The 13,177-nt window shown below is 32.6% G+C and overlaps 1 protein-coding gene and 1 long non-coding RNA gene across 2 annotated transcripts; one reads left to right on the top strand and one right to left on the bottom strand.

Moving 5' to 3' along the window:
* Positions 1–712: 712 nt before the first annotated feature.
* LOC148281549 (uncharacterized) lies at positions 713–2,467 on the bottom strand. The gene is made up of 2 exons (XR_015822328.1): positions 1,441–2,467; positions 713–1,354 (listed from the first exon to the last, which is right to left on the bottom strand). It is a non-coding gene; the product is annotated as an uncharacterized LOC148281549 (long non-coding RNA).
* A 1,289-nt stretch (positions 2,468–3,756) lies between these two features.
* Tpt (tRNA 2'-phosphotransferase) lies at positions 3,757–12,438 on the top strand. Its single transcript, XM_088226525.1, has 6 exons — positions 3,757–4,023; positions 4,188–4,261; positions 5,621–5,822; positions 9,201–9,504; positions 10,987–11,168; positions 11,659–12,438. The coding sequence occupies exons 1-5, from the start codon at positions 4,012–4,014 to the stop codon at positions 11,007–11,009; spliced, it is 615 nt and encodes a 204-aa protein (XP_088082651.1). The 5' UTR covers positions 3,757–4,011; the 3' UTR covers positions 11,010–11,168; positions 11,659–12,438.
* Positions 12,439–13,177: the final 739 nt, after the last annotated feature.

Raw genomic sequence — 13,177 nt, 5'->3', positions numbered from 1 at the left:
TCTTTAAAGATATCCAAGAGAGCACACCAAGCTCTCCTTGGTTCCACACAAAAAAATTGTCTAAGAGATTAATCTCAAACATTAGTAGACCACGAATCGGCCACTATTGCACTAATAGCCACCTTTTCAAAATTAATATTGTAGGAAGTCCATGGTGTGAATGTGGTTTGGGCCATGAGACTCCAGACCATATATTCTTTGGCTGTCCAATAAGGGACAAACTAAATATGTACTCCTCCTTAAAAAAATATATTTACCCTATTAACATAGCATCACTCCTCTCCATCCTTGATCCTGAAATTATCCACCATATAGGAAGCTTCCTCTCAAAAAATTTGATAAATTTTTAGTTTTTTTTAAAAAATGTTTTTTGATTTTTATTCCTTTAAATAAATTTTACTCTTGGCAGAAATCATCCTTCTTAGGATGGATTGCCTTAATAAAAAAATAATAAATAAAAAAATTATAAAAATATTATTTATAATATTATACTTTAATGATTTATTATATTCATATTTCTATTAGCGCGAGAATCTTTCTTGCTATTGAATTTCAGCATAACTTTTCTAGACCTTATATAGGTTTGTATGAAGCTTTCTCTTTGAGATATTCTGCCTCATGTGGCTGAAGCTTCTATCACAGTCCGTGTTGCCCTTTCCACTATTTAAGTATGACGTGACAGATGCTGTAACGATAGTTTTCTTTCTCATTATTGGGCAACAAACAGTTAGATGTTTTCGTCAAATATCAATGTCAATATTGGTGGTTCAGTCAATGTCAATAATATCAGTGTAATATGATGCATCAAATTCTACAGAAGGAAGTTGAATCAGTTATACTATTTTATTGATTTCTGCGAGCTTTCAAAATGTGACATGCTGTCAGTTTAAGGATGTGCGACTCAGAATCAGTCTGCGTTTCATTTTCAAGGTTTGCGAAATAGGTATTGTAACTGTTTCTTTGAACTACCGGATCCACTTAAGTTTTCAGTTCTGTGGGCAAATATCTCATTGCAGCAATGAGTTTGGAAAAGTGCCGCTCTCCATATTTACAGGAAGGGGGAATTTTGATAGCAAACCATGTCAGAGCGTAAACCTTGATGACATATTTTGTGAGAGAAGGATATTCTATCGAAACGTGCAATTTAATTAGCACGAGTTAGCCATCGGGCATGAAACATTTTGCCTGGCAATTTATTTTCTAAATTTTAAGGATTTATGGCTTTTAAAACCGCTACAGCTATTCTGTACAACCATGTTTGGTCTGTGCAACGTGCTAATACCTACTTTGAGTAGGACACTTGGGTAACTGCTAAAATGGGTGGAAACCTAAAAATAAATGCGGTCCGGATGTGCTGCAATAAAGGTATAGACACAAGTATCAGAAGGGTAATTTGTTTGTATGCAGTAGGCAGTAATCCACAGTAATGGTTTTTCTAACCTTTGTTCGAGCAGACGCATGCCATCTCCATATTCATCAATGTTCACATTTTTATGTATGCTTTATTCAGTTAGTTTTCAACATCTTAAGAACCAATATAAACTTTTAATAACACTATATTTTTTACCACTTGTTTTATTACACCCAACTAACTGCATGTAAAAAATCCACAGATATTTCTGATTCCAAGAGAAAATCGGCGATTGTTGTACTATTCCTTTAGATGTGTTATAATAGTGCAATATATCACAAGAATTTCAACACTGATTCCATTATCAATGAAATCTGTTTTTCTATGCATTTTCCCGATCTATTTGATAAAAAACGTTTTTTTTTTGCCCGTCAAAGTATAAAGCAAATATTTATAGGACTTTAACTTTTGCTGCCAATTTTGTGCTATTTTGCGTTTCCGGCGAAGCTATTTTTATCAATAATCGCAGAAAAACTGCTGAAACAATAACTGTCTCAGCCTTGTCTAACACTCCGCATATATCATATTTTCTTGATAATAAATCGTACTGTTCGTAGTTGTCGGCTTATCAATATGAGCAGCCTACGTTGAGCGCTCAAGTTGAGGCTTTTGATTGTGATTTGTGATTGGCAAAGACTGTCACTATTGTCCTTTTCCGATTGATAAGATTTAAAATGCTGTCAACACACTAAACCTGTCTGTGCATTATTTTTAATGATGAATTTGCGATTTTCGCCTTAACATTTACCTGATTGATTGTTTTGTTGATTTTAACACTATCTGCGGTTTCAATCATTATTCTTCTAGTGGTCTGTTGGTGGATAAGGAAGTTTGATGGTTTCATTTTTGTTTCCGGGACATGCATTTATTAATGTTCTTACACTTGCAGGATGAAATGTCAAACAAACTTTAATTTAATTTGGTTTGAACCCAAACTGGAACTTACCTTGAAAATACAATAATATCGAAACTTTGGTACCACGAAACCGTCCAATTTTGCCCTGGATGGAGATTTTAGATTTTGCCCAAACAGTCTAATCTATGATTAACCTTTAAAAAAACATTTTCCATTTGATTTCATTTATGTCATTAACGGGGTTGCCAGACTGGATCAAGCGAAAAGAGATAGATTCAGAAAAATAAATCGGTAGATTCGGGGGGTGAGGAGAGGGGGAGGGGGAAAAAATAAATTTGATAGTTGTTCAAAATTAAAGCGCCGTTTCGCCTAAGGCCGTTGCTTTAAAAAGTCGAAAAGGATTGACAAATGAACAATTGAAAACCAAAAGGACTTCACTATGTAAATTACCGAAATATATCGACTCCTGATTTTCTTTTATTACTTTGAGATTATGTTGATATTTCTATTTCAACAATACTGTATTTTGTGTAACCATACAAACTTTTCAAGGGTTAAAGGCATACACATACGCATACAATTTTTTTATGCACAAAGATACATCGGTAGAATGTTTTTCCATAAAATATATTCAATGATGTATGATAATACCCGTTCTGTGGAAATTCAAGTATTGTGTTTTGCAAATATGGTCGGTATAAATAGTTTTTTTTGCAGGTAGAAGCGTCTTGTAGCATAGAGGCCCTAACATTGATGGGTATTCTCTATATCTCTATGTCCTGGTCATTTTTACAATCATCAGTCAATCTTTGTTGTCAAACAAAATTGCCAAACAAAGAAATAATTAATATTTTAAAGTTCTTCAAATGTAAACACTGTAAACTACTGAAAACATTGCTTAAAAGAATGATTCAACTAAATTTAAATAGATTATTAACCGAAGAAAAACCATTTCTATCATTTTTATATAAAGGTGATTCCTTTTCTTTTCTCTTCATAAAATAAACAAAGATATATATGAATTTTTCAATAATGTCATGAAATTCTATGGTCATGATTTATCATACCAAAATATTACATATTTGAAAATAACCGGGAATCCCCATTCACCAATAGTAACCAATTCATTTCATTAATTTATAATTCGTTATATACTTATGTACAATAGATAAGGAGTTTTTTTTAACAATCAACAGATGGCAACCTAAGTGAGCAAACAAACAATAAATTATCAAAACATGTTTTCGTTTTACTTGTATTGAAATTTTGTTCGATGAAAAATAAAAGAGGAAAATGTATAGAAATCGGTAGAATTTCAATAGAATTCAGTAGATTGATCCTAAAATCGGTAGATCTACAGAAAAATCGGTAGTAATGGCACGGCTGGTCATTAACTTCCCTGACCAGCGTTGCCACGTTGCCAGTACTACCGATTTTTCTTTTTATTTTCCCTCCCCCCTCACCCCCTGAATCTACTAAAATCTACCGATTTATTTTTCTGATTCTACCTCTTTTCGCTTGATCCAGTCTGGCAACCCTGGCTGGTCACTATCTAACGTTTTGCTGTCTGACTGGTGTCTACTAAAATTCCCAATATTTTGCATGTTGGTGATTTAAGGATTATTAACTATTTTGTTTACTTCCGCTAAATGTTTAAACACTATTTGAAATAAGACGAATAGTAAGGAATTTAATAATCGTAATCTGTTATTATTACCTATACTAACCCATGGTATAACCGTAAATGCAGCAACCAGTAAGTATTGTGTGTTTTGATAAGTTTAAAATTAAAAATATATCTCCCACGCTATTGTAAATCTCCCCAAAATTGGTTTATTTTAATTGTGTACTGTTAACAAAGATCTGTGGCATAATGTCAGTTTACCTAGCAAATATAAACATTAGCGAACATCATTCTAGGCTGACATTAATCTGAGTAAGACACTTTCTTGGCTACTTCGACATGGCGCCAAAAAGGAAGGGCTTCATATAAGGTAAAAGATCAATTGACAGTTTTAAAAATGGCTTTATTGTTTTTTCCTACCATTACTACTGCTTTACAAGGAAAGAAGAATGATTTATTAGTATTGAAGGGAAACCAGAGTTAGGCCATAAAATTGAAAAAAAGAATTAAAAAATGCTTAGTGGAAATTGATATTTTGTAACTGAATTGAATACATGTAAATTACACAGTTTTTTCTATTGTTTCATCTTGCTATACAGCATGTATTTTTGCATTTCGTTATATTGTTACATGGTTCAGTACAGTCCCGATAATCCGAACTAATTGGGAACGAACCTTGTTGGGATTAGATGATTGTTCGGATTATCCAAAATAACCGCGATAACGCGGTTGGAAGCAAAAAACGAGTCTCTTGTGTTATAATAGTGGCGTATTGTATGTAGATATACGTTTTCGGAACGATATAATAATATAATAATACTGTTCACGGCTAACAGTTATTACAGTACTCGCACTACAATACTTAGAGCAACAGGCCACTGCCACACCTGCCGATATAATGTTCATGAGACGGTGGCGAAACTTTGCATCGTCCAATAGACTCTCTTTACTGCGTCAAAAGACAATCACTGAGTTTATGTCTTGTAACAAGTAGTATGTATGTAGTACAGAATACAATTTTTTAACCAACGTTCTTACAGTTTTGCTAGTCTTGTTGCATTGTACTGTACGTAATGTGCTGTTAAGCCTAAGTATAAAATAAAAAAGTACTGTATTTAATGAATTTTTAATTTGTTTTTGAATTGATTCGAAAACATGCACTTATTTTCACTTCTTTAAGCATTAATTCCTTAAGAAATGCATATATTGTCACGTAAATAAAATAAATTATTTGGTTCTGGAGCATGTTCCGGATTAACCGGACGTTGGGATTAGCGGGACTCTGCTGTACTTCATTCCCCTGTGCAAATTACATTGTATGAATAAGCCAAAATATTGTTTAATTTTTATTCTTGTTAACAATTTTGGATTTTTTTGTTTGGCAATTTAAAAATAACGGATGATTTATGCATGCCCTTCGATTATGCCGACTTTTGACATGACTAATAATTAAAGGTTTTGATTATTTCAATGCCAAGTCTTTCTTGACCGTCCTCGCCCTACTTTAAGATTCCCTCAATGATGGTGAAGAATTTAGTAAATATGGATGTTCAAACATAGGCAGAATGGTGAATGTTACACAGTACGTAAAGTGATTTAAAGCACCCAATGACAACCTTGTAAACGTAGTTATTATTATTTATTTTCTCAAAAATGTTCTACATCTGTTAAATACTGTTAAATTATTATGTTTTGTAGGTATTATATTAGTTTTTTTGTTTCTTTGCAGTTCCCAGGGATTTGTAAGAGTTGAAGAGATCTTAAAGCATAAAAGTGTTTCTGGTACTTATACATTGGAAGATTTAATTCGTGTGGTGGACACGAATGATAAAAAGCGATTTGAATTATCTGCTGATCATCTGAATATCAGAGCTCAGCAAGGACACAGTCTTAGGGAAGTTGACTCTAAAGATTTACAAATAATAACAAAGGTAAATATGAAGTAATAAATATTTTATTCTCCTTTAAAATCTAAAAATTTAATCCAGAATACCATCATTAGTGTTTTCGATTCAGTGACTACTCTCAGGTAAAAATTCTGGAATAGTAAATCGAGTGGAAAAAATACCGCTTTGTAGTATAGTGGTTGGCCGGGTTCAATTCCTGGAAGGTTTTACAAGAAATCTTTGTAAGGTGGTTTTGCACTGCAATATTTCCTGATTAAATCATTGATGTAGTTAATAACCTTTAAATAAGCAGTGTTACATGCGTGATTATGGGATTTATCTTTTGGTGACTTATATGATAAGCGTCAAAGTTAAGAAATTTTCAATAATGATAGTGATCACCGCTTGGGGACATTCTTGTGCAACAAACATTAAATATGTACAGAATGTTCAAAATGCACCTGTCAAATTGATTGCACCCAATTATGTATACAATCAGAGAAATAATAATCCATTTATGTATAATAAATTAAATGTTTTACCAGTTAAGGGTATTTTAACAGATGTTCAGCTCGATATATAAAAATAAACTAGAACACAGCTATCTAACAAGATTTACATCTGTTGATGGCCTAGTTGTACCAAAATTTAAAAATAAATATGGACAACGTACGTTGGATTATATTGTTCCAAAAATATTTAATATGTTGCCACTTGACATGTTTTCATGTCATAATAAAAATAAAATTATGTTTTTATTACGTATACGTTTCGGGTATGTGGAGGACGTACTTTTGCTGCAATATTTCACTATCCACAAACTCCGTGTAACTTCGTAAACTCCGTGGGGGCCTCCGTGGTGTAGTGGTCAAGACGCTTGACTCACACACGGAAGGTTCCGGGTTCGATTCCCGGTGAGAACACAAAAAATTTAAAATGTGATTTTTCTCAATCCTGGGTGTTCTGTGATGTAATTCATCACTGTAATTGGGCCTTCTGGGCTGTTGTGGTGCAAAAAAATAAATGTTAAAATGCTAACTGGCACATGAAGCGTGAGTCTGATCACATTGCATTTCTGCAACAGACGATTGAGATATGCTGCATTTATTTTACCAATGCAGAGTGCCCTATGCATCATCAGATGCGGCTAAGGGTTGACAATGAAATCGAACAACATGGGAAAATATTGGATGACTTGTACAAGTTACACTTATTTAGAATGCAGATTTATGGCAGAATCAAAATTTGAATTTTTTGTATTAATTTTTAAATGAATGAAATAAAACAGCCGATGTTTAATGATAATTATTTTGATAGGTCGTCAAAATCGATTATGTGTTAGGCACAGGCGGGTCCTGACCAAAAGCACTAGCAGTGCGTTTCTTTACATTTTGTAAACTTGAATTAAGTTTAATAATATTAAAAGTCTGATGTGGTGCTGTAAATGAGCGACATGTATTGTGTAATGACAGTCCACCCATCGAAACCAGATCAGAGCGCTAACCCCCTCATTGTTTCTGTTTACCCACTGTTTTATACGCACTAATAACGTTATGCGTAACTAAATTGCACATATTTAATGTAGACTTCTTACTTACGCATGCGCTGGCACTGCGCGAATTGTGTATATTGTTTTATCGTTCTAATGCATGATTTATCGCTACGAAGTGTAGTTTATCTCGCTCAAGCCACAGTTTCACCAGATCTGGTATTTTTCAAACAAATTTAGCGCATGTGTGAGATGACAAGATATAAACGTCGCCTGCTAGAGTCGATCTCGCTAAATCTTTTGGCGCTTATATTGAATAAAATGAGGGCATTGGAAGCAAAGATAGCATCCTACAAAAAAAATAAATTTTTTGGTTATGATGTCATTCTGTAGTTTATCAACTATATTTTTATAAAAATCATGAGTTGAGTTGCAAATGTAGTTTAAAATCATACTTCTGATGGTTTGAAAATAGTGTTGAGCAATCATAGCAATATCCATCAGTCATTGATATTAAGAATGTTTTTTGAATTCATTATTAGCTAATTTATTAGTATCTTAAAGTTTAAGTTCAGTGACAAAGACTCTCTTTGGCATTAGTGTAGCGGTTTTTGTTATTTTTCTCGAAAACACCAAAACGGGAGTTTGCTATCTTTGCTTCTAATGCCCTCAAATATACTAATGATGTTGCAATGAATTCCTGGTTCTTTGTATTCCCTACCTATTTTTAATATCAATTTTTTATTTACTCATTTTTACTTGGCAGTGCCCTGCACTTGTCCAAACAAACAAACAAACCATCACGCCATTTCCTCGTCGGGGTAGGCAGAGAGGATAGAACGCCATATTACTCTATCTTTGCCCGCTTCCTCTACATTCATACATCTTCTCATGCACGCACGCCGATTATTTCTACTTTTGACATGTCCATCTTCAAGTATTTGATGGACTTGATTGTGCCATGTCTTTCTCGGCCTTCCTCGTTTTCTGCATCCGTCAACATTCGCATCGTAGATCCTTTTAGCAGTTCTTTCGTTGTCCATTCGCTCTACATGTCCAAACCAACGCAGCACGCAGCACCCCTTTCTTGATTCTGTGGATAATGCTTGTCCACATTCTACGAAACTGCCTTTGGTATTAGGTAACTAACTCTTTTATGCTAATCTCGTATGAATGCTTTATTTTTGTTTTTGTTGATACATACTTCTCTATTTTTATCACTTGTCCTTTTTAGTTTTCCTGTTTTTAAGATACCATATTATTATATTTTATTTTTTAAATGTGTAACTTGTATTATGTACGATATTATCATATTTGGTTAAAAGCCTCAACAAAGGAAAAAAATATGTTCACATCACTACCAACCATGATGTATTTTATTTTATTCAGAAAACAATCATACATAAAAAGTATTAAAAACAATGATTTTCTAACATAAAAAGACCAATTAAGTTTTCATAAATTATGCAAAAGATTTAAACACCAAATGTGACAAAAAAATAAATAAATAAGAAACTCGAGTGAGAAAATAATAATTGTTAACATTTCCGTTTTCCATGGAGTTTTTCATTGGTAATAAATCAATATACCGAATGCACACCCCGAGTCATCCACACACACACATGAACGCACATATAAAACATACACAAAGATATACATTACATGCGGCACATATACATAGCACAAACCACTCAAGATGTACATTCAGCAACTATCCCAAATAATCAACTCCATGAAGAAATTTTCTGTACAAATGCAACGTGCATATATTAATTTTCTGTACATATATTAAATTAATTTACTCTAAGTATATTGGAGTTCAATAAATAACATACTTTATAGCTGCCCAAATGTTAGGGGGCCATTCTTAGAAAAATCTTTAAGATTTAATGATACATAAAAAACTAATATTAATTGTTTATTTCTACTTTTAGAAAGAAGAGGCTCCCATTGTAATACATGGGACATATCTCACTAATTGGGAATCAATAAAAAGAGAAGGCCTGAACCGTATGAACCGTAACCACATTCATTTTGCTCAGGGCTTGCCAGATAATAAATCAGTTATCAGTGGCATACGTAAAACTTGCGATATTTATATCTACATCGATATAGGCAGAGCTCTTTCGGACGGCATCAAGTTTTACAAATCTAAAAATGGTGTAATTCTATCTCCGGGTAATGATAAAGGCATCCTACAAACCAAATACTTTGATAGTGTAAGGCGAGCGTCTGATGGTTAGTTATATAATATTACATGTGTTTTAATAAAAACAATTTTTGTTTGGTATAAAAATAGTATTTACTATCTACCACATTTTTATTTATATCACTACAGAGATGGGTAGAATTTTTGTTTCAAGATTATGGATATTCGAGGGTTTACAGGGCTTATGACCTGTCATAGGTTGGGTTCAAGTGGCCACTTTTATGTAGATACTCTACAACATTCCCCATTCCGCTTATTAGCGAATATCCATATCGGTGACATTTTTGGTTTTTGTATATATGTCATGAAACAAGGAAAGCTTTCGCTAGCGCGTTTGGAGCGCCATCTATGTATTTGATATTGAGGTTAAACTGTAAACGCTCGAATATCCATAATCTTGAAACAAAAATTCTACCCATCTCTGTAGTGATATAAATAAAAATATACCTACTCCCCCTTGGGATAAAACCCAGAATTGTGTGTGTATAAATATGTAAATATATATACACATACCAAAAATAATATTGTATCTACCACATTTTTGAACTATTTTATTAATGATAGAAAAAAAGATGAATTGAAGAATATTGGACTTTCGTTTTTAATAGGCAACATTTTATAGATAAATGTTTCATTTTAATACATTTAAAGGTGTCGTTTAGTTGAGCTTTCAATAAAATAAGCAATTTTTTCATCAACAATGTTTGAGTGTGTCCAAACGCTTGCTGACTGGCTGGATTTCCTCCCTAGGGAGTTGTTCATATTTAAATTTGTTGTAACAGAGAGGGAAAACATTTTTGAGAAGGGAATATAGGAGCATTTACAGGGCTTATGACCTGTCATTCACCATTCTGCCTATGTTTAAACATTCACATTTCCTCAACTCATACTCAAACATTGTTGAATTAATTACCCGGTAAAAGAAGAAGTATAAAAATTGGAAAATTGTTTTCAGGCGTTGCCTAGTAGGTTATTTGGTTCAGCCGGATGAATCTCACCCACATAATAAATGTTTCAGCTCCTTTACTTCACAAAAGTCAACAGATGGAAGAGTTGAGGAAATGTGGATGTTTAAACATAGACAGAATGGTGAATGTTACACAGTGTGTAAATTGGAGACTTAAACCAGCCAATGACAGGTCATGAGCCCCATAAATGCCTAGACTCCCATTTTCCCTTCTCAAAAATTTTTTCCCTCTCTGTTGCAACAAATTAAAATTTTTTCATCGTCCTGCAAAATGAACAAAAATGAATAACTCGGTGTTAGCTAAACGACGATATTGTACAATGAAAATTGGTATTAGCGTGTATCTTTTTCTTCTCTCGATCAATTTACATTTTGTCCCTTTGGTGATATATTTAAATGAAAAATTATAAACTTGCCTCTCACAAGAAAAATCTAAATCTGCATTATTTTCGGGTCAGAATGATGAAGTACGTTATCTAAATCTCCCAAATTGAATAAATAGTTTATTTTTCTATCCAATCAAATGTTTTTTTTATAATTACAGGTTCCTCGGTAAATAAGAATTGATAAAGATGTATCGTATTACCACCAAAACATACTTCTGCAAGTTATGTACAAGAGTTATTCCAATAATAAATAAAGTGGATCATGAACAAAGCAAGAAGCACAAGTCTAAGATAGTTACTGTAGCAGAAGCTACTCCGCAAAACTCTATTGTTGTAAACAGTAAGTTGATATTATTATTTTATATTTTAATTTTGCACAAAAACACAACAATTTTATTTATATGATTTATTTCAATAATGATTAATTAAGTTTTGATTAGCGTTATCTTCTTTTTCTTTCTTATTCTCCTTTTCTCTCAGTATTTTGTAATATGCGTAACTCTTAACTGAAGTGTTCTGTAAAAATTTATGTAGAGAAAAGTGTTTTAATATTACCATCAGAGACAACCACATTTTTTTTAAACTCGTACTTAGTTAATTGAGTTAAATGGGTTTTGGGTGAGAGCCTGCCTCGTGGTCTATGTTGGGAATCGAACCCGAGACCTCTTGCACTGTCAAACGTCAACATTAGACCAATGGAGGCAATCTTGGTTTAAGTATGTATAATGAAAGTGTTTTGTTTTTAATCTTAATTTAATTAATTACAAATGTTTAATTTTCTTTTAACGTAATGCGTTATAATGTGTATGATGTTTTTTTTTTTTTTTCAGAAGAAGGTCATAGTTTTCTCAGAAGAGATTACCAAAAATTTTTTGAACAGTTCGGATCAGTATCAAATGTCACTTTAGCTGCTCGTAAAAAGGTGGTTATAACATTTATACGAGATGAAGACGCTAAAAGTGCCCTGCAATTGGGGAATAGCCTCTTCCTTAAAGGGGTCAAACTATGTATCAGGCAATTTGGTCCCAATCCAGGGCCAGTTTCGGGTAAGTGTTCTACGGTTATTATCATTATTATAAGTCAACCGAGTATTTATGAAAAATTATGATCAATTATTACGTATATTCATTTTTATGGATATAGATACTCTACGGACCTTAGGTATGTACTGGAGTGTCTGGATATATTTCAACTTAATATAAATTACACTGATTAATTGCTTAAAAGAGACTTCTTTTAATCTTCTTATTCTGAACTAGGGTTTTGAATCTATTATTGTTTACGTACATAATGTCATAGGTGTTTAGTACTGAGAGCAAATAAGCCAATAATATTAAAGGTGGATATATCCATAAAAAAATCTGCCACAGATTAAAAAATATATATTTTAGATTTTCGATAGCAAGTAATATGCCAAGACTGTTATATGAAAATGAACTTATTTTATATTTTTGCATAAGGTAGCCCAAAAAGTGATGTAAAATTGTCATTTGGTTTATTCGCCCTTTCTACTAAAAACCAACCATAAATACATATATTTTTGTAAAAAAGGTTAATCAACCTACAGCCTGCTTTTGCTGTCCATTAAGATAAATAATAAAAAATAAAAATGATCAAAAAGGCCATAAAAATAGATAACGGAAGCAGATAGAAGCAAAATGGATTATGTCTTTATTCCATTAGTAATACATTCTGTAAATATTCTTGCTTTGTGTATCCTCTCTATAGTAAAAAAGATTTATGTAAAGTGTTCTCAGCACAGGAAACCCCAGTGAGGACACATTTATTTTTGCCGTTTTATATTTTGTACATGTATTACAGTAAAAAAAATATAATAAATCATAAAATCTACATTTTCTAAAATATTTGATTCGATGCAAGTTTTTCAAGGAAGATTCATCTATATAAATATGCTTGTTGAACAATATTATTAATTTGCCGACTAAACAATGGATGACTTCTAGTGAAATATGAATCTACTCATAGAAGGCATAATTGCGCTTGGTAAGGTGATATTTGAATAGGGATACAAAGTGAGAATCGATGTTATGATACAATGAAAGCCACAAATAAAAAGGGTTTTAAATTTATTTGAAGTTCGAAGTAGCCGAGACGTATATATTTTTTTCTTTTTTATTTCAAACCTTTCGCATGCACTTTGTACTTGTTTGAAATAAAGATTCACTAGCTCGCATTCCTTTGACATATTTTTGTATCAGTCGGTATATCACAATGCTATTTCTATTTGCTGATCTGAGCCCATTAAGTTCGGCTGTTAATAAATAAATTTTAAGTTCTACAGATTGACGTACATTTTTTACTAAGAATTATTCTTGATTTTGATGGGAA

The sequence above is a fragment of the Micrasema longulum genome, unplaced genomic scaffold (genome assembly GCF_059751315.1).
Source record: "Micrasema longulum isolate JH-2025_06_02 unplaced genomic scaffold, ASM5975131v1 h1tg000437l, whole genome shotgun sequence".
Classification (NCBI taxonomy): Eukaryota; Metazoa; Arthropoda; class Insecta; order Trichoptera; family Brachycentridae; genus Micrasema; species Micrasema longulum.
Note: the sequence above shows the minus strand (reverse complement) of the source record. Positions and strands in the feature narration are given on the sequence as shown.

Coding starts and splice junctions, on each gene's coding strand:
- Tpt (XM_088226525.1), top strand. Junction 5,823..9,200: donor ATTTACAAATAATAACAAAG/GTAAATATGAAG, acceptor TTCTACTTTTAG/AAAGAAGAGGCTCCCATTGT. Junction 9,505..10,986: donor TGTAAGGCGAGCGTCTGATG/GTTAGTTATATA, acceptor TTATAATTACAG/GTTCCTCGGTAAATAAGAAT.